This window comes from Python bivittatus, unplaced genomic scaffold (genome assembly GCF_059951505.1).
Source record: "Python bivittatus isolate LINGU-HERP-01145 unplaced genomic scaffold, Pbiv_v1 ctg000480_np1212, whole genome shotgun sequence".
NCBI lineage: Eukaryota > Metazoa > Chordata > Lepidosauria > Squamata > Pythonidae > Python > Python bivittatus.
In genome coordinates, this window is record NW_028277075.1 from 26,638,450 (window position 1) to 26,663,481 (window position 25,032).

General features: G+C 36.9%; 3 protein-coding genes across 9 annotated transcripts in view; 2 read left to right on the forward strand and 1 right to left on the reverse strand.

Annotated features, from left to right (window-relative positions):
* Positions 1-6,109, forward strand: part of SNAP23 (synaptosome associated protein 23) — a 21,715-nt gene extending 15,606 nt beyond the window's left edge. For all 5 annotated transcript variants that reach the window (XM_088145523.1, XM_088145525.1, XM_088145522.1 and 2 more), the window contains 3 exons: positions 68-220; positions 784-928; positions 3,723-6,109. In XM_088145523.1, coding sequence (XP_088001649.1) covers positions 68-220; positions 784-928; positions 3,723-3,788 — 364 coding nt within the window. In that variant the 3' untranslated portion in view covers positions 3,789-6,109. The remainder of the gene's footprint in view (positions 1-67; positions 221-783; positions 929-3,722) is intronic.
* Positions 1-15,918, reverse strand: part of LRRC57 (leucine rich repeat containing 57) — a 19,784-nt gene extending 3,866 nt beyond the window's left edge. Inside the window, exons 1-6 of one of the 2 annotated variants that reach the window (XM_007435409.4) lie at positions 15,764-15,916; positions 13,394-13,579; positions 12,371-12,506; positions 11,651-11,919; positions 9,578-9,763; positions 7,257-8,231 (exon numbers count right to left, since the gene is read on the reverse strand). In XM_007435409.4, the coding sequence (XP_007435471.1) occupies positions 8,190-8,231; positions 9,578-9,763; positions 11,651-11,919; positions 12,371-12,506; positions 13,394-13,477 (717 nt within the window). In that variant the 5' untranslated portion in view covers positions 13,478-13,579; positions 15,764-15,916 and the 3' untranslated portion in view covers positions 7,257-8,189. Of the gene's footprint in view, positions 1-7,256; positions 8,232-9,577; positions 9,764-11,650; positions 11,920-12,370; positions 12,507-13,393; positions 13,580-15,763 lie in introns of those variants that run through there. The other variant, XM_088145521.1, reaches the window with a different exon arrangement.
* A 169-nt stretch (positions 15,919-16,087) lies between these two features.
* HAUS2 (HAUS augmin like complex subunit 2) lies at positions 16,088-24,197 on the forward strand. Of its 2 annotated transcripts, none has more exons than XM_007435408.4 (6): positions 16,088-16,384; positions 18,306-18,398; positions 19,848-19,917; positions 21,439-21,571; positions 22,775-22,883; positions 23,311-24,194. In XM_007435408.4, the coding sequence occupies exons 1-6, from the start codon at positions 16,295-16,297 to the stop codon at positions 23,458-23,460; spliced, it is 645 nt and encodes a 214-aa protein (XP_007435470.1). In that variant the 5' UTR covers positions 16,088-16,294; the 3' UTR covers positions 23,461-24,194. The 2 variants fall into 2 exon arrangements, with proteins under 2 accessions (XP_007435470.1, XP_025027080.1); XM_025171312.2 differs by lacking the exon at positions 16,088-16,384 and adding an exon at positions 16,414-16,478 and having other exon boundaries at positions 23,311-24,197.
* The last annotated feature ends 835 nt before the right edge of the window (positions 24,198-25,032 follow it).

The following is a 25,032-nucleotide window of genomic DNA, read 5'->3' on the forward strand; positions in this document are numbered from 1 at the left end:
AAAATAGCTAAATTAAAACTATATATTTATCTTTTTAGCTAATTTGAAATTATTGTTTTTCTTATAGAACAAAGAATTTTGAGTCTAGTAAAGAATACAAGAAAACTTGGGGTGAGAACATTGAGAATTCAGGTGATCACGTAGTATCTACACAACCCGGACGGGCAGGAAATTACCAACAACAGACCTCAGGAGGACCAGGTGGAGGATACATAACACGGTAAATAGTCTCTTTTTCCTTCACTGCTGAATACATACTCAGTATCTGTTCCTCTGCAACAGTACTGGGGTATTTAAAAACCACCAGGAGAATCTTATTTTATGTAAGCCATGAATGGTTATTCTGAACAATGTTTAGTAACTTTTCAAAGATTCCAAATAATAAGATCACTTTCTAAGTCAAATTTTCTAACAAGATTGGTAGAATTTTTAAAGGTATTTATAAAAGCATAGGCTTATTTTTAAACTTGTTCAAAAATTGCCAGTTAGATATATTTTGAGACTGAAGTTATGAAATGTTTGTGTGAGATAGGGTTAGACTTAGGGCTATTTATGACTGTTTACTTAATTTTAACTTGTGTTTATGGTTTTAGTATTTTTATAATTGTTCTCATTTAACTGATGGTGTTTTCATTTCTATTGTGAACTGCCTTAGGGCAGTTTGACAGGTGTGAGCAGATAGACAGACAGACAGACATACACCACTGATGAAAATCTGATTTCTTAGAATGAAGAAGGAGCTTGCAAATACTCAAGATAGATTTCTTTTGATATTTTGAAAAGGGTAACAAATGATGCCAGAGAAGATGAGATGGAGGAAAACTTAACTCAGGTGGGACACATCTTGGGAAATCTGAAAAATATGGCCTTGGATATGGGCAGTGAGATCGATTCACAAAACAGGCAGATAGACCGGATAAACGAGAAGGTAAGAAGTGAGAACTGGATCCTTGCAACCTTAATTATCAGAGACTTAATTGCTGAGATGAGTAGCTAACTGTTCTGGAGTACAGTACCATGTCGGAGATATTCCAATTTAGCAACATATCCTGTCCTTACTCTCTTGTCTGGATAACATTCTTCCACCCAAAGCATTATTTTTCTATCTAGGATATATTTAAACCTGATTTCATGGTGGACACTTTGTCAGTACTTCTCCACCAGAATTCATGGCTGGATGTTTTGGAACCTGAAATAATATTTCTGTCATGGCACAGTGTGAAAAATAAAATAAATACCAATACCAAGAAATATTGCAGTATTGGGAATGGGAAACACATTTGAAGAGTATGTTGTAGGTGCTTTCTGATTGTGGCTGTCAATTCATAAAATGGTTTCCAATAACAAAACACCAATTTCCAGGAAGGCAAACTGATGTTGCTTTTTTAAAAAAGCAATTTGCCCAAGAACCTAAGTGCACGATAAATGTGGAATCTGATGCAAACTTACATATTTGTCCCCCCAAAACACAACAAAATAGCCAGGCAAACTGGTGAAGCCCCAAAAAATATGCTTGTGTTGGTGAATTGTTCCTTTCAACCCATACACAAGACAAAACAAGTACGCTATGTATACCCTGAAAGTGTACATCACATTGAGCTAGAGACCAGATCCTGGGTGGTGATTAAGAGCAGATTTGAAGTTGTTCTATTCTGACTCTGCTTTCACAAAGTTCTGCACTTGTTTCTCTGAAACACTGGACTTCTGTGAAGGGTAATCCAGTGTCAGTAACAAAAAAGTCTTGTTTACATAAAATGCCATGACAGAAATAGGAGGGGGAATGTATATTGCAGTCACTGACTGACTGGTCAACTCTCAAAGTGACCTTTGCAATCAGAGCACGATTGGCTGGCCTGATCACAGATAAGTGTTTGTTTTTTTAAAACCACATCAATTATCTTAATCCTCTTTCCTGTTTTTCTGGGTGCCTTTAATTAATTAAAAATCTTTTTAAAATGCAGGTAGGGTACAGAACCTGGCAGGTTATGGATTTAATAATTATCTTACGTTCTTGCTTTACATGTTGCAGTGACGTATTCAGATTAGAAAGGTATGGAATGAATGCCTTGAATATCTGAGATTTAGTATCCAAATGTGATAAGATGATTGAAAGAGTAAACATCTTTGTCATTAAAGGGAAGTTGGTATTGGGTCATACCAGTTTTAAAGCATAAATTTAGAGAAAATGAGGTATAAATCAGGGTGGACTGATTTAAAGCAAGTTTAAAAAAAAACATTTTAAATAATTAATTTTAAAGTTTACCACTAATGGGTCTTCATATAATTCATGAATAGTAAGATGAATATACTGCCAAGGTTGCTATTTTTATTTCAAACAATACCGATAAAATTAGAGAAGAAATTATTTGAGGATCTTAATAAAATCGTGTTGAAATTTGTCTGGCAGGGAAAAAAGGCAAGAATAAATTTGAAAATGTTACAAGATGCACAAAGTAGGGGAGGTCTTGGTCTGCCGGACTGGAATTATACTATCAAGCAGCAGGGTTAGTTTGGATAAAAGAATGGATAGAACTAAGAAATGTAAGACTATTAACACTGGAAGGGTACGATTTACAGACTGGTTGGCATACATTTTTGTGGTATGAAGGAGGTAAAACCCATAGTTATTTCAAGATGCATTATATAAGGAATGCTTTACTAATAATTTGGGAGAAAATCAAAAAACAAAAATATGGGAAAAAAATAATTCATGAATAGTGGTGCAAAGCTGATAATAAAACAAATGCTGTTATAAGAGTTAAAATTTATAGCAGCATTTTATAACACCAAGAAAAGTGACTTCAGGTTTTTTTGAGAACTCAGTTTTTATTTATGAAATAGTACATAAATCTCTACCAAGCTGCAATGCAACAGTAGCATGTTAGGAACGTCTAGTCCGTCTTAGTTTTTTACTCTTGTCTTCAAACAGCTTTTCTTTTCTTATCTGTCTTAAGTAATTTTTCTGCCTTGCTTCTCCCACCAGTAACCCTACCAGCCTGTATCTTTGTGTATGTGAACAGATTAGTAAGAGTTAGTCATTAGACCTGAATAGAATTTTCATCAAAACGTGAAGTGAATGTCAGTGTGTGTAAATAATTAATTTTCTAAGGTTGTAAATATTTGCTATCGAGTGTTTTAAATATTTTAGATGACATTTAATTGTTCACTGATATATTAACTAATCCTTTTAAATTAAATATATATATATATATATAAGTATAGCAGTATGATAGTGAGAGGATTACTTAGAATTTATTTGTATCTGTCAGCTATGAACTTATTTGAAAGGCTTTCCCTTGTAAATCTCTGCTGTTACAATTTCTTCCTTGCTCCCAAAGATTATGGTACCTTCATGGCTGATTTCTGTGGCTGATTTCTAAGCAAGTTAGTGGGCTCAAACATTCCCTCCAGTACTTTCCTTATTCAGCAAGCTGGAATTTGTCCTTTGTATATGTATGTATGTATGTATGTATATATGTATTTAATTTCTTTTCATTTGTATCCCACTGAATCTTCACAGGATTCCTGGCAGTTTACAAAAAGCCATATTCTGAATGAGTTGAGAAAGGGAAATCTTTCTATTCATATAACTTTATCTGTCTCTCTTTTAGCTGTCCATTTTCTTGGCTATTCTTGAAGAAATTGTGGTACAAAGAGGCTTGAACAGTTTCTTTGCACCTTTATAGTTTACTAGTAGCTTTGCATTTTGTTTTCTGTTTCAGGCTGAAACCAACAAAGACCGTATTGAGCAAGCCAATGCAAGAGCCAAAAAGCTTATTGAGAACTGATAGCCATTGCCGGTTCTTTAGTCAACTGAAATCTTTTCTCGGTTTACAAATACCCTAAACTTCCAAAGAAGAGAAGCAACTGTTCAGAAACTGAAACAAAGCAGGACATTACTGTATATATACATATTTAGTTTAAAAATCCAGGAAAACAGCACAACAGAAATGTAGCTTTCTTATTCATGTTCATATCCTCAGGGCTTCATTTTTCTTGGTTTTGTTCTTTCTGTGAAATAGTCTTCCCCTTTTTTTTTCTTTACTCTGCTTGTGGCAACTCAGAGATGGAGTGCAAGACAACGGATTAAGGGAAAAAGAGAATGCACTCACTAGATTTAATTACCTCACTTAATATTGCATGTCATCACTGAAATGGTGGATGACTGATTTTCATGAAATGTATATATTTTTAGAAATTAAGCTGCCCCTACTTTTTCAAAATATTTGATTTCATTACCAAGCTTTTCATGATGAGGAAAAATGGTAATGTATTATAAAGTATACTTTAAAGCCATAACAATTCTAATTTGCATGCATACTTTTTGTAAACATACAAAAAGTACATATGTGATAATATGCAACTCAAAGAACTTTTAAATTATTTCCCACTTTCACCTCCAAAAGATTGGGCTTTTTGCTACCAGTCCTAATTTCTTTTGCTTCTTTCACAGAAACTCTGTTGGTTAGTGGAATTAGGGGAAGGGGCAGCCCACACAGCTCAGCATGGAGTTTCTGTTACTCTTGATCATTTGGAATCTCATGAGATTACAAGGAATATATGCCTTTATAAAAACATCCTGAACTTCCACCATTTTTTTAAAGAATGTGTATCCATAGGTATTAATACTGCTGAGATTGCTCTATGAAATCCCTGTGTGGATCTTTTAAAATGTTTTATCAGCAACATACAAACTTACTTCGTAAAAGTATTCTTTACAGAAATGTGTTATCCCTCTTGGTATACACAATCTATACAATCTGTAAAAACCTGTAAGTGGGCAGCATATTGTGATTTCAATATTTATTAAAAGCATTTGGGAGGTTTAAAAAAATACATCAAAATCAGGGCACAATCTAAGTTTGAATGAAATCAAAAGCCATCTGCTTCTTAGTGATGTTAATAACAATACTGTTTCATATTTTCTATCTGGAATATACAAACATTCTCACTCATTCTTTTCAAAGAAATCAGTTTCAAGCACAACTTTGCTTTATTGTTATGAAAATTAATCTGAATTTGATCCAATTCACAATTTTTTTAAGCGGTATGGTTCTCCAGACACTACCAATTGTGATCTATTGAATTTGAATTACTACTTGTCAAGTTTCCTTTTTAAAAAATGTTGGCATGTAGCAGAACTAAGGATCCAAGGGAAGCCACCATGTATCACTTCTAATAAACTGCATGCGGTTGAATGGGTCACGTTGTATGTTTGCTGTAGTAAGTGCTTGGCCTAGCGTCTACTTGAGTTTGCTCCCATTTCAGGATTAAGGTTCTTGAGTTGGATCTTCTGTCATATGTCTGTAGAAATGACTTAAATTGCAAATCTGCTAATGCCCAATCTTTCTCAAGAAAGCTTTAATTACTTTCTAATTAAGAATCCACCAAACTGTTGGTTTATTCAACAGCACGATATTTAATAGATCTTGCATTTTATTCAACTTGAGGCTAGAAAATTCTTCTACCTTGGATATTTTGCTGCAAATCAAAGGATTTAGCTGCAACCATCTAGATACTATAAAGAAGCTCAAAACAAGTTTCCTTATTGTACTGTGATTGTTCTTAAATAAGAATTCCTTCATGGCTTGCTTCTATACACATTTCCAACTGAGTGTTTTAACTAAGTTTTATTCTAGAACTTAGTCTTCCATATAACTTCTTGGGAACAACAGCATGGTGGAGTTGTAGCAAAGTTTAAAACTGAGCACTTCCCTCTCAAATTACGTTGTTTATTAATATTGAAACAAATTACAGGATTTGAATGGAAATTCCTCCAGGAGCTCTATATGTTACTTTAATTTTTTTCTAGTAATGTTTTATGAAGCTCTAATTAGTTGAGATGCTGAGTGAAATGTTGCTCTCTAACATTTCATCACTAGACTCTATAGGAACCATGAACACCTGTTTAGTAATATTAAAAAACACTTGAAAATTGATTCCATTGTCATCTGGTATTACAATTTGTGCAGAACGATATTAAATGTCTTACAGCTTAATATCACAACACAAACAGTACAAGAGTCTGTTTTCAGCTGTAATGTAAACGAATACCCAAGATGTCCTTTCTTATACTTGCTGGGCTGAATAAATATAATTTATAAATCTTTTTACTCTTCAAGTGCCTGTGTAAATCTGAATGGCCTTAAACTGTTCTATGTCAGAATACAGACATACCCTGTGTTTTTGTTTGCACCTAACAATCCAACTTCCACTCCCCTACGCAGTACTGTAGGTGAACCATTACTAACTTCCATTGAGTAATGCAAGATACGGTCTGATAGCATAGTTACCTTCCTGAAATGAACAAAGTCTAGGAATTCCGAATTTTCCTGGAGTTTCATGATGGAAAGAAAAAAGTTTCAAGAAAAATCCTATGTCACAGGATGAATTGGAAGTAAAGAATATCTTCAATCATAGACCTGACGCAATGTGTAAACTACAACACGGCTTCTTGAATAAGCCAGTTGCCTATTAGGCAAATGATGTAGTTTAACATGAAACAAATTATAAGGTAGCACTAGTGGGAAAACCATGAACCGCTGTATCCGTACAAGTCAAATACAGATGCTGTATTACAGAGAGGTCTAAGAACTGGAATACACAGTCCCAATCCACTTAGGAATGGCATATTTTCCAAAATCCTCAAAATTGTTTTTCTTCAAAAACTTCAGTTAATCTTATTTGATGTAAGTTTATACCAAATGCTAAACATTTTTGCTGCAAATTATATTACTGTTTCTGTCCCCTCAGTGGTTAGGTGAGGAAGATCATACTCTGCAGAGTTTAGTTTTATATTAATATAAGCAGAACTTCAGACGTAAAGTGGTCCAGTTATCTGTCCAACACATCACATGTTGTTTGGCAAGGAGTAATTGTTATAACCCCATATGAAGAGAAATAACAGCTACCAATAGCTAAGATAAATTATTACAACTTCCTAGGTTTCACAACTGACCCAACTCTGTTCATCTCCTATCTCATATTCCCAGCTATCCTTTGTTACAAGAAAGAGCATAACTTGATTACCTATCCTACTGCACTCAGGGTACCTGTAGATGATTTATAACACACACAAGATATAATGGGACTTTATAGATGGACTACAACAAGTAATAATTGAGCAAACATAAGAGAAACATGGCTGAAGAGTATGAAAAAAAATATTTCCAGGAACACGTCATTGTGTGTTGTTAATCTTCACCCCAACTATGAAACATGTAACCAATTTCATTTATGACCATTTCCTAAGGTGGTAAAGTTGCTTTTCATTTAATTTAAATTTCATTTATACGAACAATACATTTTACAGAAAGCTTCAGCTGCATACATTTGCCATTCCGATTACATAAGAAGATATTTCAGCTATTTTTGTCAAAAGGTGCCAAAAAGTTTAAGAAAGTTGTGGATGCGTGGTCTTTTGTAAAAAGCATGTAAATTATTCCAAAGTTGCATATTTTAAATACCCATAGGTGCTTTCCATAAGGCATCAATACAGTGATCAACCCCCAAACATTGGAGTTTGCTACTCCCATGAAGATTCAAATGCAAACAGTATCCTATTATGCAAGCCATCAGTTTAGCACGCTAAGGTGAACTATTTGACCATCAAGTGGAAGACAAGCCATTTAGAGAATGTGATTGTGATGTGAATTAGGACAGCTATTTTTGATTATATATGTTAAACCAATATCAGCTCATCCACAATTTGTGCTTCAAATATACATGATTTTAAATGGCCAGCCCTACATACACTATAAAATATTTAAAGCCAAGAGATGGACTTTGCATTGCGGAGTGAATCTGGTATTGAATTAGTGACTCTCCTGGCTGTTGATCCTGTACACACAGCCATTATCTCCATCTACTCTGCCTCCTACATATGAAGCTGTCAGGAACTCTCATAAAACCTCTTCAGCTCAGATCATTTTGTAATTTTCTTAATAATCCCTGAAGATGGAGACTTAACAAGTGGATGTTAAGCATTATATCCAAGTTCACCAATTCTGGGATTCATTTTGTTATATCTAAGCTATTAAGGTATTTTGAAACCAACAGGCCACTGTTCTCTTGCCTTTATATAAAGGCTTGAATGTCATTCTCCCAACAGGCTAGTTGCATTTTGGATCCATACATCAGTCACATTTCTTGTTGCCGTTTCATTCAAGAGATAAAGCTGACGCAGCAATTCAGGCAAATTTTTTCTTTGTAGCGGTGAATCTGTCCATATACTAAAATATTTTTAAAAAATTGGTTATTTTGGTGGTAAATATACAACATAAATCAAGTTCTACATATCTCTTGCAAAGAGTACATTTCTAGTTTTAAGATTTTCTGTCTATTGGTTTTCTATTTTATATTATTGTAGAGTACATAATCTATTTTTACTGACTAGTTACAATTTCAGTACTACATCACTATTAGTTCAGATATTCTGTGTTATCTTTCCTCTCCCAGTTGTCTTGCTATTAGACAGGAAATTCATAGCTAATCTGATAAAGCAAACTACTGTTCAGTCAACACTAACAGGGCACATGTATCAATAATATCACTTGCCACTAATGTCTATTGTAATTAGCTTTGAAATTGAAGAATTCTACTTTTAAACCATAGTTACATAGATCTCAACCAAAAACAGAAATCTGTCTGGAATAGAATTTCATGCTTCTTCCTTCCCTCAGTTCTCAATGCCCCCACAAATAAATATAGTATACCACATTTGAGGACTAAGAGATCCCAGAATAGTACAGAGCAGCACAGATAATTATGGCTTGAAGGGGAAGTCCAGGAACCCTCTTCTGGTGCACATACCTGTAGAATAAGAACCTACTACATATGTTCTGTTGAATTTGATCCAAAGAGGTCTAATCAGAGTGCCAACATTAACTGCCAGCAGAGCCTTATATAAAAGCCTATATGTGTAATACCATAGTAGGGGGCAGCACCTATTCAACCTTGACTGACCTTGAAAAAAAGCAAAGCAGGATCAGGTCTCATTAGTATGCAAGCTAGGCTGGAAGGTCAAAGAAACATCTGAAAAAAGGGCAAAAGCAAACCACAGTTGCCAAGAAGCTTGTACTGTATGGGGATATCCATGTGGTCGAAAGGAGTCAAGTTCAGTTTGAGGGAATCTTTTGATATGCACGATGCTTACAAAATGTCACTTCTCTTATGTAGATTTTAAGAACAGTGCTGTGATACTCATAACTAAATATAAAACTATATAACTGCTTTAACAAATGTCTTGAAAGGTGCAGGGATTAGTACAAGCAGCCAGGGAGTAATTTTTAAAATACTCATACAACTGTGATATATTAATCTATTAATAAGGAAAATGTTGTATAAGGTTGTATACCAAAACTTTAAAAAGAATCAGGAGTTCAAGCTTAACATGGCTATAAAAATTGCTATCCAAATATTTTTTCTGATTTCATCCAACAACTGATGTCATTCCACCACCACCCTATCCAAACGTATACTAAGATGTTACTGATTAAATAGTGGAAAAGGGAAATAAATAATGTATGTACATATGTATGTATGTATGTATGTATGTATGTATGATTTTCCAACAAACCTTGTCATATCCATCCAATTCTCTGAGTTTCTTGATCTCAAAAAGATTACCCTCTACAGCAAGTAGAGAGATCTGAGAATCACTAAGAATACTCTGAGGAAGTACACTTAGTTCTAGGCAGTTTTCTTCAAGACGCAGAACTTTGAGGCGTGGACAATGAGAGATCTGTGAGGAGATCTGGGAAATCTGTTATACGCCCAAAGAAGAAAGAAGAAAATTGGTTACAATGATCACAGTATCATGTCTCCCCCACTTAGAAAAATTAAGCAAGAACAAAACGAAACAAAAAGTTATATCTCCAAAAATGGTCCTACATTGATAAATAGGCCATGATATGTGAACTGAGCTTGTTTTGCTATAACTAATCAAGCCACCACAATGATAGGGCTGCTGAAAACTCTTAGTACAATTTCAGCACAGTGCATGGTTACAATTGCAGAGTATTTCCAATTAATAAGGCTACTAATTACCCATTTAAAAAATAACTGTATTATTAATTCTCACAGAGGGGATAGATCTATAAACTTGGATCAATATAGTTTATATTTTGTCCATCATGTTAGAATCAATTTAGAACTTTGGAGTTAATTCTTGACTTTATTAATAAAATCATTTCAACATTTTATTAAAATGTGCCTATAAAAGAGGCTGGTAGTAGACTTTCTCATTGCACAAAATGAGCTTGCACAGCTTGCACAAAATGCAAATTCAAGCCTACTTTTAATAAGATTATTAAATCTTATGAGTGTGTGTGTAATAATGTGATTATTATTAAATGTGTATTTTCCAAATTCTAATATGTATGTGGGACACAGTTTTAAGCTAATGTAATGCTGTTAATAAAGACCCTTCAGTTTGTTCCTCCTTTATAAGGTATATTGAAGCAATGATTCTATTTAATAATAGAATTGCTAATGACTGTGAGAATATTTAATAATCAAAGTACTATTCCTACAGAAGTTAATATTTTAACAAATGCTTCTCTATGTTGAAAATTAATTTAGAAGGAGAGCTTTCCACTAGGATGACTAGAGGTAGTCCTTGCTTAACAACCATTCGTTCAGCAACCTAAGTTATGGTGGCACTGCACGAATGGTACTTATGCCTGGTACTGAAGTTATGGCCGCTGCAGCACCCCTGCAGTCACATGATCAAAATTCAGGCACCCAGCAGCCCACCCACACTTATGACCACGGGGGGCTTCAACTCCTGCCACCCACCTATCTCCTCCCCATCTCTGCCCTTTTGGCCGCCTTGCACAGCAGCACTCCTTGGCAGGGGCACCAACACTGGCGGCACTGGGGCTGAAGTAGAGACCCGGGACTTTCAGCAGTCTCAGCCAGCCGCCCCTATGCCTCTACTTCAGCCCCAGTGCCACCAAGTGCTGCCTCAAGCCCTGCGCTGCAGCCAGCCACTCCAGTGCCACAGCGCAAAGCCCCAGCCACCCTGCACTCTGCAGGCCCTGCTGCACCCAGCTGACCTTTGCTGTGTTCTTCCCACTGCTGACAAGGCACACCAGGCCTGGCCCTATGCGAGGCAGCTGCTGGCCATACCAGGCCTTCTTCCCGAGGCCACATGCACTGTTTTCCAAATAGCACATGCCATTCTCCAAATCGCATGCACTGTTCTCACAATGCTCTGGAAAACCTTTGGAAAGCTTCTGGAGTGCCACTGTGCAGGGCAGCCAAAAGGGCAGAGATGGGGGAGATAGGCAGGTGGGTGGAGTTAAAGAGGAGGCAGTCCCTTACCTTACCGAGGCTCGTGGCTGGGAGGGACCAAACCGGGAATGGCTTGGATTGGGATGGGTCCTCACCTAATGACCAGTGGGATTCGATTAACAATGGCAACAGGGACTACCGGGATTGCCATCACTAAGCAATGCAGTCATGAGTCATGCTTTATGGCCACATTGCTTAGCGACGGAAATTCCAGTCCCAATTACTGTTGAGGACTACTTTTAATCCAAAAAAAAAAAACTTGTCAAATTTGGCTTACAGCACTAACTATGGTCACCATCACATAGTATTAATACACCACATAACAATGCTCAACTACAAAAATCCACTTCCAGACCTGGTTCTGATTTAAGTTCAGTTCAATAGCCTGCAGCTCTCCAACTGTGTCTGGAATACTCTGGATTTGGTTTCTGGAGAGATCCACCACATCTATATGATGAAGACTACCTAGCTGAACAGGTATAGTTTGAAGCTTGTTTCCGGAAAGGCTCAGAGTCTTTAGTGCTGCAAGTTGTCCAAAGCTACTAGGTAAACGTGTCAATTGGTTATTGTTCAGATGCAGAATCTCCAGCTTTTTCAGCTTGCAGAGTTCCTCAGGTAATGCAGCTAGTAATAAATTATAAACAGAAATACATCATGCTGCTAAGAAAAAGGAACAATTATTAAAATGTCAAGACTGAATATTTTATTCTGGTATATAATGCCCCACAAAATAAGAATTCTTAATATAACTGAATTTTCTTTTGTAATATATGATATGTAATAGATCAGATATAATTTATTTATTCTACTTGTATATTGCCAAATTGCCTGGATTAATATGCAGGCTCCACTTTTCATTAGAACTCTAGCAGTTTAGAAAATGTGGGAAGAGAAGAAGACAGCAATTAATGAAAATTATGCAAGTTGCGCAAGTCCCTGTTTCATAAGAATCAAAATAATTTCAGTACCTTAGTAACATGTAACTGCAACTGTTACAAAACAAATCTTTGTTAGTACTGAAAGATTATTTAATTTGCAATATATAGTAAGCTAAAAAATACTTAAGTAAACATACTCAGTTTGTTGTGATTTAAAGCAAGACTTTTCAATACAGAGAACTTTCCTATAAAAGGTGGGAGTGATTCAAGCTTATTGTTGGATAAATCTATCGTTCTGAGATTACTTGCCAACTTCTGCAGATCTTCAGGAAACTGAAAAAGCAATTCAGATATTGGTGAAATTATTCCATGAATTAAAAAACTGCAACAAATATACACAAACAGAAAACTTAGTAAAATTTATGTTTTGTAGTCTTATAGACCCAAAACAATGAGGCATTGGAAGAGAATTGAGAAATCTCTCCAAAATCAATTAACCAGAATTAGAAGAACCAAAATCAAACACAACTGACTATTTCATATTATGCATAATCAAAATAAATAAGATATAATATGAACTGTCACAGTTGCTTAATGGATATAAAAGCTCATTAGATCATACTTCTTTTTAAAAATTAAACCCAACACAGAGGAGTTTTAGTAAAACTCTATAAAACTGCAATTTTTAAATACACTCATCAGGAGTAAGCCCCATCAAATGTTCTACCTTTGTTTTCTATAGTATATAATACTATAGATGTTTCTATAGTATAAATATTAATTAGAACATACTCAACTGAAGTTTTTATTAAAGGTATGTAAATGTGTTGCATTCAAACAGAATGCATTCAGAAATATTCTAACATTTTGAACCCCTAAATGCCCCATTTTGAGACAAGCATTTTGTCTCAGGCTTAAGGCAGCTTTTTAGAAACAGGGTGATGTCAAGCTGAAAATACAATATTTTGATCTTAGAATGGACTTATTGGATTTCCAGTAAGATCATAATAGCCCACTTCAAGCTTAAAATGGTTCAAAATTTGAAGTCTGAAATAGTCAAATTAAATCCCATAAAATGTAATAATTAAAAAGATGATATATTGAATTCCAAAGCAAAGCAAGACATAATGTTATCTCTCTTGCATTTTACACTGTAAAGGAAAATGTTTTTGTTTTTGTTGTTGTTTTTTGTGCCATATGTTCACAAACTTGACATTTACCTCAGAAAGGCCTTTTCCTGTTAATTGGAATACTCCTGTTTTTTGGGCTGTCTCCAAATGTGCTTTTAAGGCACTGTTTCCCATCTTCCTGTTCTTGCCTTTGCAACTGGCAAACAAAAGGATTGTGGCAGATGTATAGTGGAGTCCCTCTCATTCATACCACATTAGGGAACATGACCTTACTTTCTATTAAAAGGTAAATTGAGAATATATTAAATAAATATATTTGATTTTTTGTATCAATATTCACATGATTTTTGTATCAATATTCTCACCTCAGTGGTAAATTGGGGACCTGGTTTTCAGAGCACTGTGCCACTGACTCAAACAAATTGTTCAAATCATCAACATCCCATAAAATTAATCTTAACACCACATTCATTAGTAATAAGATAGAAGTATATGGAAATGTTGCTATATAACAGAAAAGATGGAAGTGGTAAATGAAAAACACTGTACTAAACTCATGCTAACTTGGAAACAAGCCCTGCTGAAATGTATTTGGTTTCAATGAGCATGTTTATGCTCTGCATCCAAGAAGGTGAATTCAAAACTGCTGGAAAGTAGATAGGTTATATAATAACCGGAAAGATAGGTCAGTTATTATAGTGTTAGAGTCCACAGCAATTTATTAATCTCCATTCCACAGTTTCAGCATATTTCCAAATATATATGCATAGAATTGAATTAAAAATGCCATCTATAGGGACACTGTGGGCAAGCCTTCTTGGTAATGGCTCCACTTCTCCACTGCCTACAGGAAGTCCTCCTCCACTTTATTGGGCTTCCAAATGGCTGTAAACAGTTGGCTGTTTGGAAACGCATTTAGGGATGCAGAGGTTTAGCCTACCCCATGGATGATATTGCTATGGTATGTTGGTTAAGCCTTTTATGTGTTTGATGCTTTTTACCCTATACAGTATTTTGCTTAGAGGCTATGGGAATTTAGCAGCATAGAAGCCTTGGCAAATAAATAAATCAATGAAGTACAAGACTCTGCAGAGTTATAGCTCTGAGTGAACTGTGGTTTCCTTTGACCACATATGAACAGAATTACACAGCTTTCTCTAGCATGGCAGTCACAAGATTCATTTCATACAAAACCAATATGCTTTGTAAATGTTTTGCTCCTGAAGTCAGAGTTTTTGATTCTAAAGCATTTGCATGGGAGATCTTGGCATATGCTCGTCCATCATCTTCACAAAGTATTCTAAAATAATGGCTGGCAATACAACAGTGCTTCATCAATGTCGTTTTGATCCCCTTTCCTGAACTGATGAATAACATGAAAGTATCCAATCTTACATGAAAAGGAAATTAGGATTCATTGCATTAACACTAATCCAAGAGTAACAAGGTACTGTACGCAATGATTTTAATTTTGCCTTCCTTAATACAGTACTGATTGCTTGGGAGACCAGCAGTACTACAAAGAAATAGAGATTACAGGTTAAGCGCATGTACCCATTCAAATAATGCTGTACAGGCCGTTTTTGTTTTTTGTTAATAATAGCAATACATTTTTTCTCCCCACACTGGCATATTGAGAAAACTTTGTTCATCTCACAATGTTTTTAGATAGTATTACTGAACTTCCCTTTCACTGGTATTTGTACTACTACTGCCTTCCCTTACTCGGAACTGTGAAAACTGTGTAAGGAGAAGGGAGGGAAGCTGAAGTCAGTCTTAACTCAGAGAATTTGGGATAACCTCGGTTTCAACCATCAAGAAGCCGCAACAAACTATATTCTGGCGAACGTTTACCTTCCTCTCACCGATAAGGAAGGGAAGAAATAAGCAGGACAACCCGCGATGTCATCTCTTTCTCCCACCAAAAGAGGCAGGCAGGCAGGCAGGCAGGCTATGGGAGGGGCGGCATCAATCCAATTACACTACGGAAAACTATGCCTCTTTTGAAGAAAGCCACACTCAATCAGGTTAGGGCTGCAATCCCACGCACGCTAATCCGGATGAGAGGCTGGGTCCAGTTAACCAGTTTGCTGAACAGGTTACACTGCATGAACATAAACCAAACACGCTAAGGCTTAGCGCGATATGAGAGCCTAATCTCAAGGGGATTTAACTTTCTAGGGTGGTACGTTACGACTACAAAAAGCTGGATGACCGCTAGACCAACCAACCAACCTTCCTTCCTCCATAAATAAACCACCAGACCTAAAAGTTTCTTCTTCGCTACCATCCAATGACTGTCCTGATTTTTACTGCTGCACTTTCTAACGGAGTTAATCTTCCCTGGTCAGCCTGCCAACTTCAGCCTCTCCTACTTCGACTACAACGCCCTCGGCTGATCCCTAGGTGAAGCAATCAAGGGAGATCCCGAAAAACGCCCTGAAAGGAGGACGAGATTACCTGAGTTCATTTATCAGCAATCCTGGCAGACACAGCTTCGCATCCTAGCAACAAGCACACGCACGACGACGAGAAACGGCGGCCAGGTTTAGTAGTCCGGGAAGGAGCCAAAGACCCGGATGACAACCAAGCTAGCCCCTAATGGCGTGTTCTCCGCCCGAAAATTACTTGAGAATCTCGGGGATGGGAGGATTACCCAGAGTGCCCGAGTCCCTTCCGCCACAATCAAAATGGCTCAAACAGTCGCAACTTGTTTCCGGATGCCCCGTTCAATCTTAGCGGGAAAATCCACCACTCTCTGCGCAGATGAATCAATGTTCCGGAGGGCCCCGCTGGGATGTTTCGTGATGGGGACGGTCCATAGCAGAGCTATAAGGAATCACCTTCGATCTCGTGAGCGGCGGAGACGCGCGTGGAGGAGAGCAGTTTGGCCGCACTCAATATGGCGGCGCGAGCGTCCGAGGTAGCCCCGGGAGGCTCTTCCTAGGCGGGCGAGGCGCGCGCGGGGGTGGCGCCTGGAGCCGCCTGGCCATGGCTTCCTCGAACCCGTGGGATCCCGTGCAGCCCACGGCGGCGGGACTGATGCTGGCGCGGGGTCTCTCCGCGGGAGTGGTGTCTCAGGTGGGGCAGTTGGTTCCCTTCCCCTCTTTCCGTGCAAATAATAGTCGCCTCTGGGGCTGTGTGGATGGCCAAAACGGTGCTAAGTCTTAAGAAGGTAATCTGGGCGCCAGAATGAAAGAAGCCAGTATTATGCCCATATTATTCATTCTCATGATTTCTGGGTTCTGCAGGTCTTTACTCGGGGCTTCAAGCAGGGCCCTCCTTCTTCTCCCCGAGTTACTTTGGAAACGCCGCGTTCCCGCTACTTAGGAAGATGCACTGTTTCTGCTGCACGCTCGGTCATCTTGTTTGGAAATAAGCATGACAGACTTCGGCATAGCTGCCGTAAAGGAATTTAAATGCCACTTTATTGTAATTAGTTCCTGTATGTTTTTGGATCACATGAGCTAAATGTGAAGCAAAAAGAGGTGCACTGATTGGAACAAAATGTGATTTATTATATCCCTTTGTATCTTCCTCTTCCCTAAAGACTCAGTATTTACTCTGTAAATACTTCAGGATAGGTCTGTCTACTGTAAATTATGTGAGAATTTCCATCGAATTCCATAGAGCTCTCTTCCTACTTCTGTGCATGAGAAATTGGACATCTATATATTTGTAAGTAACCCTTGTGTCAGATCTGGTGCCATACTCAAGTACATAGGAATTAATTTCTGTGGGAAGCAAAATATTAACTTTCCTCTTTGTCCAGGGTTACCAGATGTTTGGCAAAAGGAGGACATGTCATTCTTTTTGTCCTCATGTCCTGCATCCAGCAGGCATAGTCTTAAAATCAAATATTATCTGGCTTTTTGAGTGTCTTGTTTTTTATTTTGGGCTATTTTCACAATAGTGTATCGTGGATTGTATTGTAAATTGTTTGCTTCTTTCCCTCATCTGTTGACAGACTCCATGGCCTAGATTTACATTATTTTAGTTCCTGATTCCAGCAATTGGGTTCAATCCAGCCCTTTCAAATCTGTGATCAATGTAGTCTGTAGATCCCATAACTCGTCATACATTTCTATGGTGAAATTTGAACAGTCTGCTGTTGTCAATTTCTGTATTATTGCTAGCATATGTTCTTGAAAATAAAGATTTGTTGGAAAAATATTGCAATTGAAAAACCAGTCTTTCTGTTGCTAGAAAAAATAATTTCATATACATGTAGGTCTAAGTACATTTTGTTGCTATAATTTTTGTCACTGGTGCCAAGAAACAGTTGGCATGTCCTGCCCCCCCCCCCCAAATTTGTCCTTCTTTCTAATTTCTGTGTCCTTTATCTGTTCAGATATCTTGTAAGCCTATCTCTGTCCAATTTTCTGTTCTGTTACCATGCAAACTGTCTGTGTTCACTTGCTCTGCTTGGAGAGAGGGTGCTACGTATGAAGTGCATGCTCAAGGTTTCTTATTCATTCAATAATCCATAATGTACACATGCCTAATACATCATACTTTAAAAGATAAGAGATATATAAAATATATTTTCCATAAATGTTTGAGTTGCATTTTGTCCCTCATTAGTAATCACTTCTGTTTTGATAGGAATCCTTTGATTGCTGTTAGAATAACTTTCTCTTCATAATAGCCACATATTTTGGTCAAACCATCTTTGCATGTTACTAGTTAAGCTTGGTTTTCCTATTCTGAGGTATATCAATAATTTTAGGTTGTAAAGATTTATTACCAAACAGAAAAATGATACAACAATCGTTTTCAGCTATAGCTTTTACTTTTGAGACAGCAATACAAAGAAAAAGAAAAGAATGCAGGTATGCAATCTGTATGTCAGTCTTTCCTAGTCAGTGATAGTTTATTCAGTTGCTAAATTTTTACTTGTTTCAGAATTAATTGGGCTTTATTTCCAAGTAAATGTTCTAAACTTCAATCATAATCTCATGAGTGGTTGAGTTGTTTCGTTTTTTTTTCTTTTCTTCTGCAGAGGACTCTAGATATATGTGGAAAACCATCTGCTTGTTTTGCTCATTTCTCAGAGGCAGAACAAATTGCTGATCTCCAAGCTGAAGTCAGCCGGGTAAATAATATTTTAGTCCTAGAACAAGAGTTATATTGATAAAGATGATGTGAAGTGTGAAAATTTGCTCCATTAGTCACTCTACCTTCTGTTCCAGAAGAGAAACCAGTTTATATTTGCTTTAATGTCATCTCTGATGTTTTCAGAGAAAAAAATAAAGATGGCATATATTACAGGTCTACAGTGATTTTTTTCTATTTTGTATATTTCTTGTAACGGGGGAAAGGGATTGTTTCGGGATCAGACAGACAAAACCACAACAAATCAGAATTGTGTGTGAACCAATTCAAAATTTGTATTAGTAACATTGCAAGATTAAAAAAAACTACTTTTCTCTGAGCATTTGAGGTTTATAGCTAGAAAGGTCTGTAGGTGACATGTAGCTAAAGCAAATAAACAGATCTTCTGGCTTAACTGCCATGAAAAATTGAATGCAGTAAAACCACAAAATCATTTTATGACTCCAGCTTACCTGCTGTTCAGTGACTGAGAGTTTCCCTTCCAGCAAAGCAATTCTGCTTCTGAAATTTGTGTGAAATCTGAAATATTACATACAGTATGTAATATGTAGCTGTGTTAAATTCCCCTTGGAGCTAATCAATAGATTCAGATAAACTTAACTGACAATCTTTTGTGGGTAGTAGAATGTTGATCTTCAGATCCTCTTCTCTTTTGGGAATTCTGTGCTGGATAGACATGATCCATGACTTTGAGGTCCAGCCCTCCATCTTCAGTGATTTTCATCCACGAACCTTCACACTTTCATGGTCTTCAGTCTATCCAGCAGATCTTCAGGTGCTAAAACTGCCTAAGTCCAACTTCGTTTGCCAGCCATCTTCTTCTCCATCTCTCCAAGTCCAGCCACAGCAGCTGCTTCTTTTCTGCCATCTTCTTAGCCCATTTCAACTTCCTCCCCACACTCAGCATGAGAGAGATTGTGTGCATGAAAGCCTTATCTGTTTTACTCCCAGCTATTTCCCAGACTGAGCTTATCAAGTTCAGACACCACATGTCTGTCTGGGAGTTCACATGACAAGATGGCAGACAGTGTTTACCTGCTCCATTCTGTCATACTCGATTTATAGCAATTTTGACATTTAACATCTGGAAAAATATATTTTCTATACTCTGTTCAATTTTAGATTTAGAACTGGGGAAATAGAAACAGAGGTTGAAATAATACTCTCTCTGAAACTAGCTTCTAGAAGAGAGGATAAAGCGAACTCTGAACAAGAGATTCCATTTTCATGGCAAAAATTATGAATTAAACTATATAGTGCAAATATCCAAAAATTAAAATTAAATATATTAAATGTATTTAAACATATTAAATATTTGAATATATTAAATACTTTTGTAAAAATAATTGGACATCAATTTTAGCATGTAGCTTTAAATACTTTAAATAACCGCACAGAAATTTTAAAGTCACTGCTTCAATGTTTACAGATTAATCTGGAGACAGAAGCCCTACAAATGGAAAAAGATACAGCAGACATTATTCATCCATTTTATCTTAGTAAGTGTTGTTGTTTAAGATCACTGTTTAACTTTTCAGGTATGTAGCTGCATAATTGGACTTAATATAAGACTTTGTCTTAATTTTGCATGTTCATGCAATTGAAAATTCTTCTGGAAGTATTTGTTCTGGTCCATCAAGTCAACCCTGACTCCTGGTGACTACCAGGACAATTCTCTGCAGTTTTCTTGACAGTATTTTGGAAGTGGCTTGCCAGTAACTAGGACTAAGAGAGAGCTATTGGCCCAGAGTCACCCAGCTGGTCTCTGTGCCTCAGGCAGGATTACTTACAGTCACTCCTGCCTTAGGGATCTTTAGATTGAACTATTGCAACATACTCTACATGGGGATGCCCGTGAACAGCATTTGGAAGTTTCAGCTGGTGCTGAATGTGGCGGCATAGTCAGTTAGCAACACTGTTTTTCAGCACGTGACACCACAGCTCTGCGAGCTGCATTGGCTACCAGTATGCTTCCAGGTATAATTCAAGGTGTGGGCACTCATTGTTAAAGCCCTTTATTAAAGCCCAGGTTACTTATGGGATTGTCTCTCCCTGGTTATTTCTACCCACCCTATCCAGTCAGGCAGGAGGGGCATGCTCCGAGTCCCATCTGCCAAGGAGTATCAGCTGGTGGGGTCCAGGAGGAGACCCTTTTCTGTCGTGGCACCCACCCTCTGCAATATCCTCCCTCCGAAATTAGACTGTCCCTGTCAGCCTTTTATAAGACTTGGCTCTGTGCTCAAACCTGGGGCCCTGGGTATGCGATGGAGCCTGGTTATGTTAAGTGCTGATTGTTGTTTCATAATTTCCTGGCTGCTATGGTTTTTATGTTTTTGTATAAGTTTTTATCATTTTTATTTATTTATTTATTTATTTATTTTATTAAATTTCTCACCCGCCCATCTCCCCCCAATTTTTCATATTGTTAGTCATCCAGAGTCATATATTTGAGATGGCAGCCATATAAAACCATTAATAAATAAGTAAACTCACAGTCTCCTGGCTTCTAATTGTTCCTTAGCCATTAGACCAAACTGGTTTCCCAGAGTGCTTGAATAAATAATAAAAGCAGAATAATCTACTTGAGTGGGGAGAGAGAGATTATTCCCTTTAGAAGCCTTGTGGATGCTATAAGCCTCTTTGGGAATATTCTTTTGAAGAACAGCATACATTAAAATAATAATACAGGATGTGGGATTAGAATACACCTTTTATACCACCAGGATTAATTGGCAAGGATGTCACTAATTGTTTGCAAGGACATGTTCATTATATGAGAAAAAGTCCTTGTATAAAGTTGAATATAATTCTAACGTGTTCTTAAATGTGTTAAGAACTCTGGGATGGTATACATTCTGAAATTGGATTAGAAATCCGGAATAAAATTGGAATGTACTAATTAAATTGTTCAGCAGTTGCCAGGTGAGCCTAGTATTCCCTGGAATATTATGTAAACTCCTTTTTCTCTCTCTCTCTTTGATGCACCAGCCAGTTTCACTTTGATGTTTTCTTTTTCATAGCTCAGAAGTGCCAGGCTTTGCAAGCAATGAACAGGCACCTGGATGCAGTGCTGAAGGATAAAAGAGCTCTGAGGCAGAGGCTGGTAAAACCACTGTGTCGAGAAAGTCTGCCCATAGAAGCTGCCTTCCACAGGTATCAGACTTCCCAACTGGAGTTTACATTGTACCTATTATTCGTGAATCTGTGAGACAATCCAGTACAGCTTTTGGTTGATAAAAGTGGTCAGAAGCACACTTGTGTGCACAGCTGTTTTTGCTGCTTTCAACATCCATACATTCCTCGGAATTGGCCGCATGCTACTCACTACCTTTCAACCCACCCTTGCATCCTTAACATTTCTGCCAAACACTTTTCCCTGTAGATTTTGTATTCATTCCTGCTACTTTTCCCTTTGTATAGGGAATAGTAATGGCATTCTTCCAGGAGTCAGGCATGGTGGCAGTCTGCTGGCATGTGTAAAACATGCATTTTATCTTAGCTCCTGAATGAGAGGAACCCAAAGGGATTTTATTTTCAACATCAGAAGACAACTTCTGTCAACTACATTTATGTACTGGACGTAATCAGCCCGTTTCCCCTTTAGTCAAATACATAGTGTGAAAGTAAAATCTAGCACATCAAAGAGATCACTGAACTGCATTGTATCAATCTTGTACTAATTGTACTGTTTATATATTTATTTCAAGGCTCACTTTATATGGTTGGTATTAATCTTTATAGCTCGAAATGGTCTGGGAGCGCATTACATTAAGCCTATTACACCGCCTATATAAAACCTCTTCCATTTTGAGATCTGCTTTAGAGGCCCGGCCCTGTTGAAGGTGTAGTGGATGGGCTTTGGGAGAGGATTTCATCAGAAATGAGGCCACAGCTATAGAATTTGTGCGTTGAGGAAACTTGACAATCTCCTTTTTACATTTGAAGGGGTGTGCGAATACTTATTTATTCACATATTTACTTACTTATACAAGTATTTATTTGTTTCTTTTCAAAATAGTTTTAATTTAGTTATTGCCATTTAGCATTATTTTAAGGCTTTATTTTAATACCCTGATATGCTTTTTTAGAAACATTTGTTTGGAAAAATAGAAACAAAGAATAAAATTGTTATTTTCTCCTAAACTTTTATACATACTGATGTTTTTTTTGGCAAAAATGGGATATTCAGTCTTGATTCAGGTATATTTCAGGTTTGACAGAGTGTTCATTGTCTCTATATAGAAAGTTGGTATAAATTTTTAAATAGGGGAGAATTTAGAAATAAAGCCCAAAGATTCTTAAAACTTCTCAAACTACAGAATATGGAATAATGTGTCTTTGTTCCTTGTACCTTAGAGATGTGGTAGAATTGTTGGCACTGGCAGTAGCTTTTATTGAAAAATTAGAAACCCACTTACTTACAGTAAGAAGCATTCCTCAAATACCTGAAAACATTAAAAACATGGTAAGTAGCTAATATTTCCACATTTCACTAATGCTCTTTTTTTTTTTTTTTTTGCTAAGAACATGCAGTTCAAGTTGAAAACCCAAGTTCAAATCTCAGGTTATCGTTGACCTTTCTGGGTAGTTCTAGACACATCTTTATTTCTTAATCTTGGAACATAGTACCAGTGTAGTACATGATAGATCTGTATCCTGAAAGAAATGCATAGCAAATGCTTTGGGGAAAATGCAAATTGCTACTTCATTTCATGCTATACTCCCTCCTGAAATGATAGTATTTATACTACTTTTCTCGTTCTAAAACAGTATATGGAATAAACTAGCATATACTAATAAAATTATATTAGCTTTGAGTTTTTTATTAGCTTTCAAGATGTTGAAATCTTACCAAATAGTACTGAAATATTTATTTTCATATTATATTCCAGAGTAGTGCATTAGCAAAGATGGACTTATTGGTAACAGAGACAGAAGAACTGGCAGAACAAATCTTGGAGTGGAGAGAGAAACAAAAAGGAATCTTTGAGAATTCACAGCTGACTGCTGGATTAGATTCTTCATTGAAAAGTATACGATAGTGCATTTATTTTTCTCTTTTCCCATTCCAAGACCAGCTAGCAATTTTGTGGGATTAATAAAATACACATGCATTTTATTCTTGCTTTCAGATTTATAACCATTTGCATCTAGGTTCTGAAATGAATATTTATATATGGAACTAGTGTTGTATGAAAACTGGTGACAGATGTTAAATAACTTCCTGAGAGTCTCTCTTAAGTGCCTGAGGAATGTTTTAATGAAAGGGTGTAATAACACTGTCTTAAATAACATCTCTTTTATGTATATATGTCATTTATATCAAGCAAATAAATTAAATTTAAAAAACTAACTTTGGGGCCATGCTTATTTGATCCGCATTTCTGTCATTAACAGTTCAAATTGTGAGTTTGAATATCATCATTTGTAAGTAAGAATGTCACTTGCTACTTTGCATCTTCCTGAGTTTCTGCTTTCTGTTCATATCATGTTGGTGATGTTCAAATGGCACAGCCCAAAAATGTGGTTATGAGTGCATATTCTGTCATTTTAGCTTGGTTGTATACAGTTCTTTAACTTAATTAAGAGCTGTATTGTTTATTATATAATTAAAATCTCCAACAGCTACTATTTGAGATTTTTAGAAACCAGGACTTATAATGTACCTGGTTTTTGGAAACCAAAAATATGGGCTGTTGGGGTTCAGATAACATGATAAGCCACAATGCTTAGTTAAAGAGCATTATGCAGCTGGATGAAAAGGTACATACAGTGGGGGGGAAAAGTATTTAGTCAGCCACCAATTGTGCAAGTTCTCCCACTTAAAAAGATGAGAGAGGCCTGTAATTTTCACCATAGGTATACCTCAACTATGAGAGACAAAATGGGGAAAAAAATCCAGAAAATCACATTGTCTGATTTTTAAAGAATTTATTTGCAAATCATGGTGGAAAATAAGTATTTGGTCAATATCAAAAGTTCATCTCAATACTTTGTTATATATCCTTTGTTGGCAATGACAGAGGTCAAACATTTTCTGTAAGTCTTCACAAGGTTTTCACACACTGTTGCTGGTATTTTGGCCCATTCCTCCATGCAGATCTCCTCTAGAGCAGTGATGTTTTGGGGCTGTCGCTGGGCAACACAGACTTTCAACTCCCTCCAAAGGTTTTCCATGGGGTTGAGATCTGGAGACTGGCTAGGCCACTCCAGGACCTTGAAATGCTTCTTATGAAGCCACTCCTTCATTGCCCGGGCGGTGTGTTTGGGATCATTGTCATGCTGAAAGACCCAGCCACGTTTCATCTTCAATGCCCTTGCTGATGGAAGGAGGTGTTCACTCAAAATCTCATGATACATGGCCCCATTCATTCTTTCCTTTACACGGATCAGTCGTCCTGGTCCCTTTGCAGAAAAACAGCCCCAAAGCATGATGTTTCCACCCCCATGCTTCACAGTAGGCATGGTGTTCTTTGGATGCAACTCAGCATTCTCTCTCCTCCAAACACGACGAGTTGAGTTTAGACCAAAACATTCTACTTTGGTTTCATCTGACCATATGACATTCTCCCAATCCTCTTCTGGATCATCCAAATGCTCTCTAGCAAACTTCA

Excerpts from the sequence above, each read along its gene's own strand:
- HAUS2 (XM_007435408.4), top strand. The coding sequence starts at position 16,295 with ATGGCTTCCTCGAACCCGTGGGATCCCGTGCAGCCCACGGCGGCGGGA. Across the intron at positions 21,572-22,774 it reads ATAGAAGCTGCCTTCCACAG|AGATGTGGTAGAATTGTTGG; the intron begins GTATCAGACTTC and ends CTTGTACCTTAG. Across the intron at positions 22,884-23,310 it reads CTGAAAACATTAAAAACATG|AGTAGTGCATTAGCAAAGAT; the intron begins GTAAGTAGCTAA and ends ATTATATTCCAG.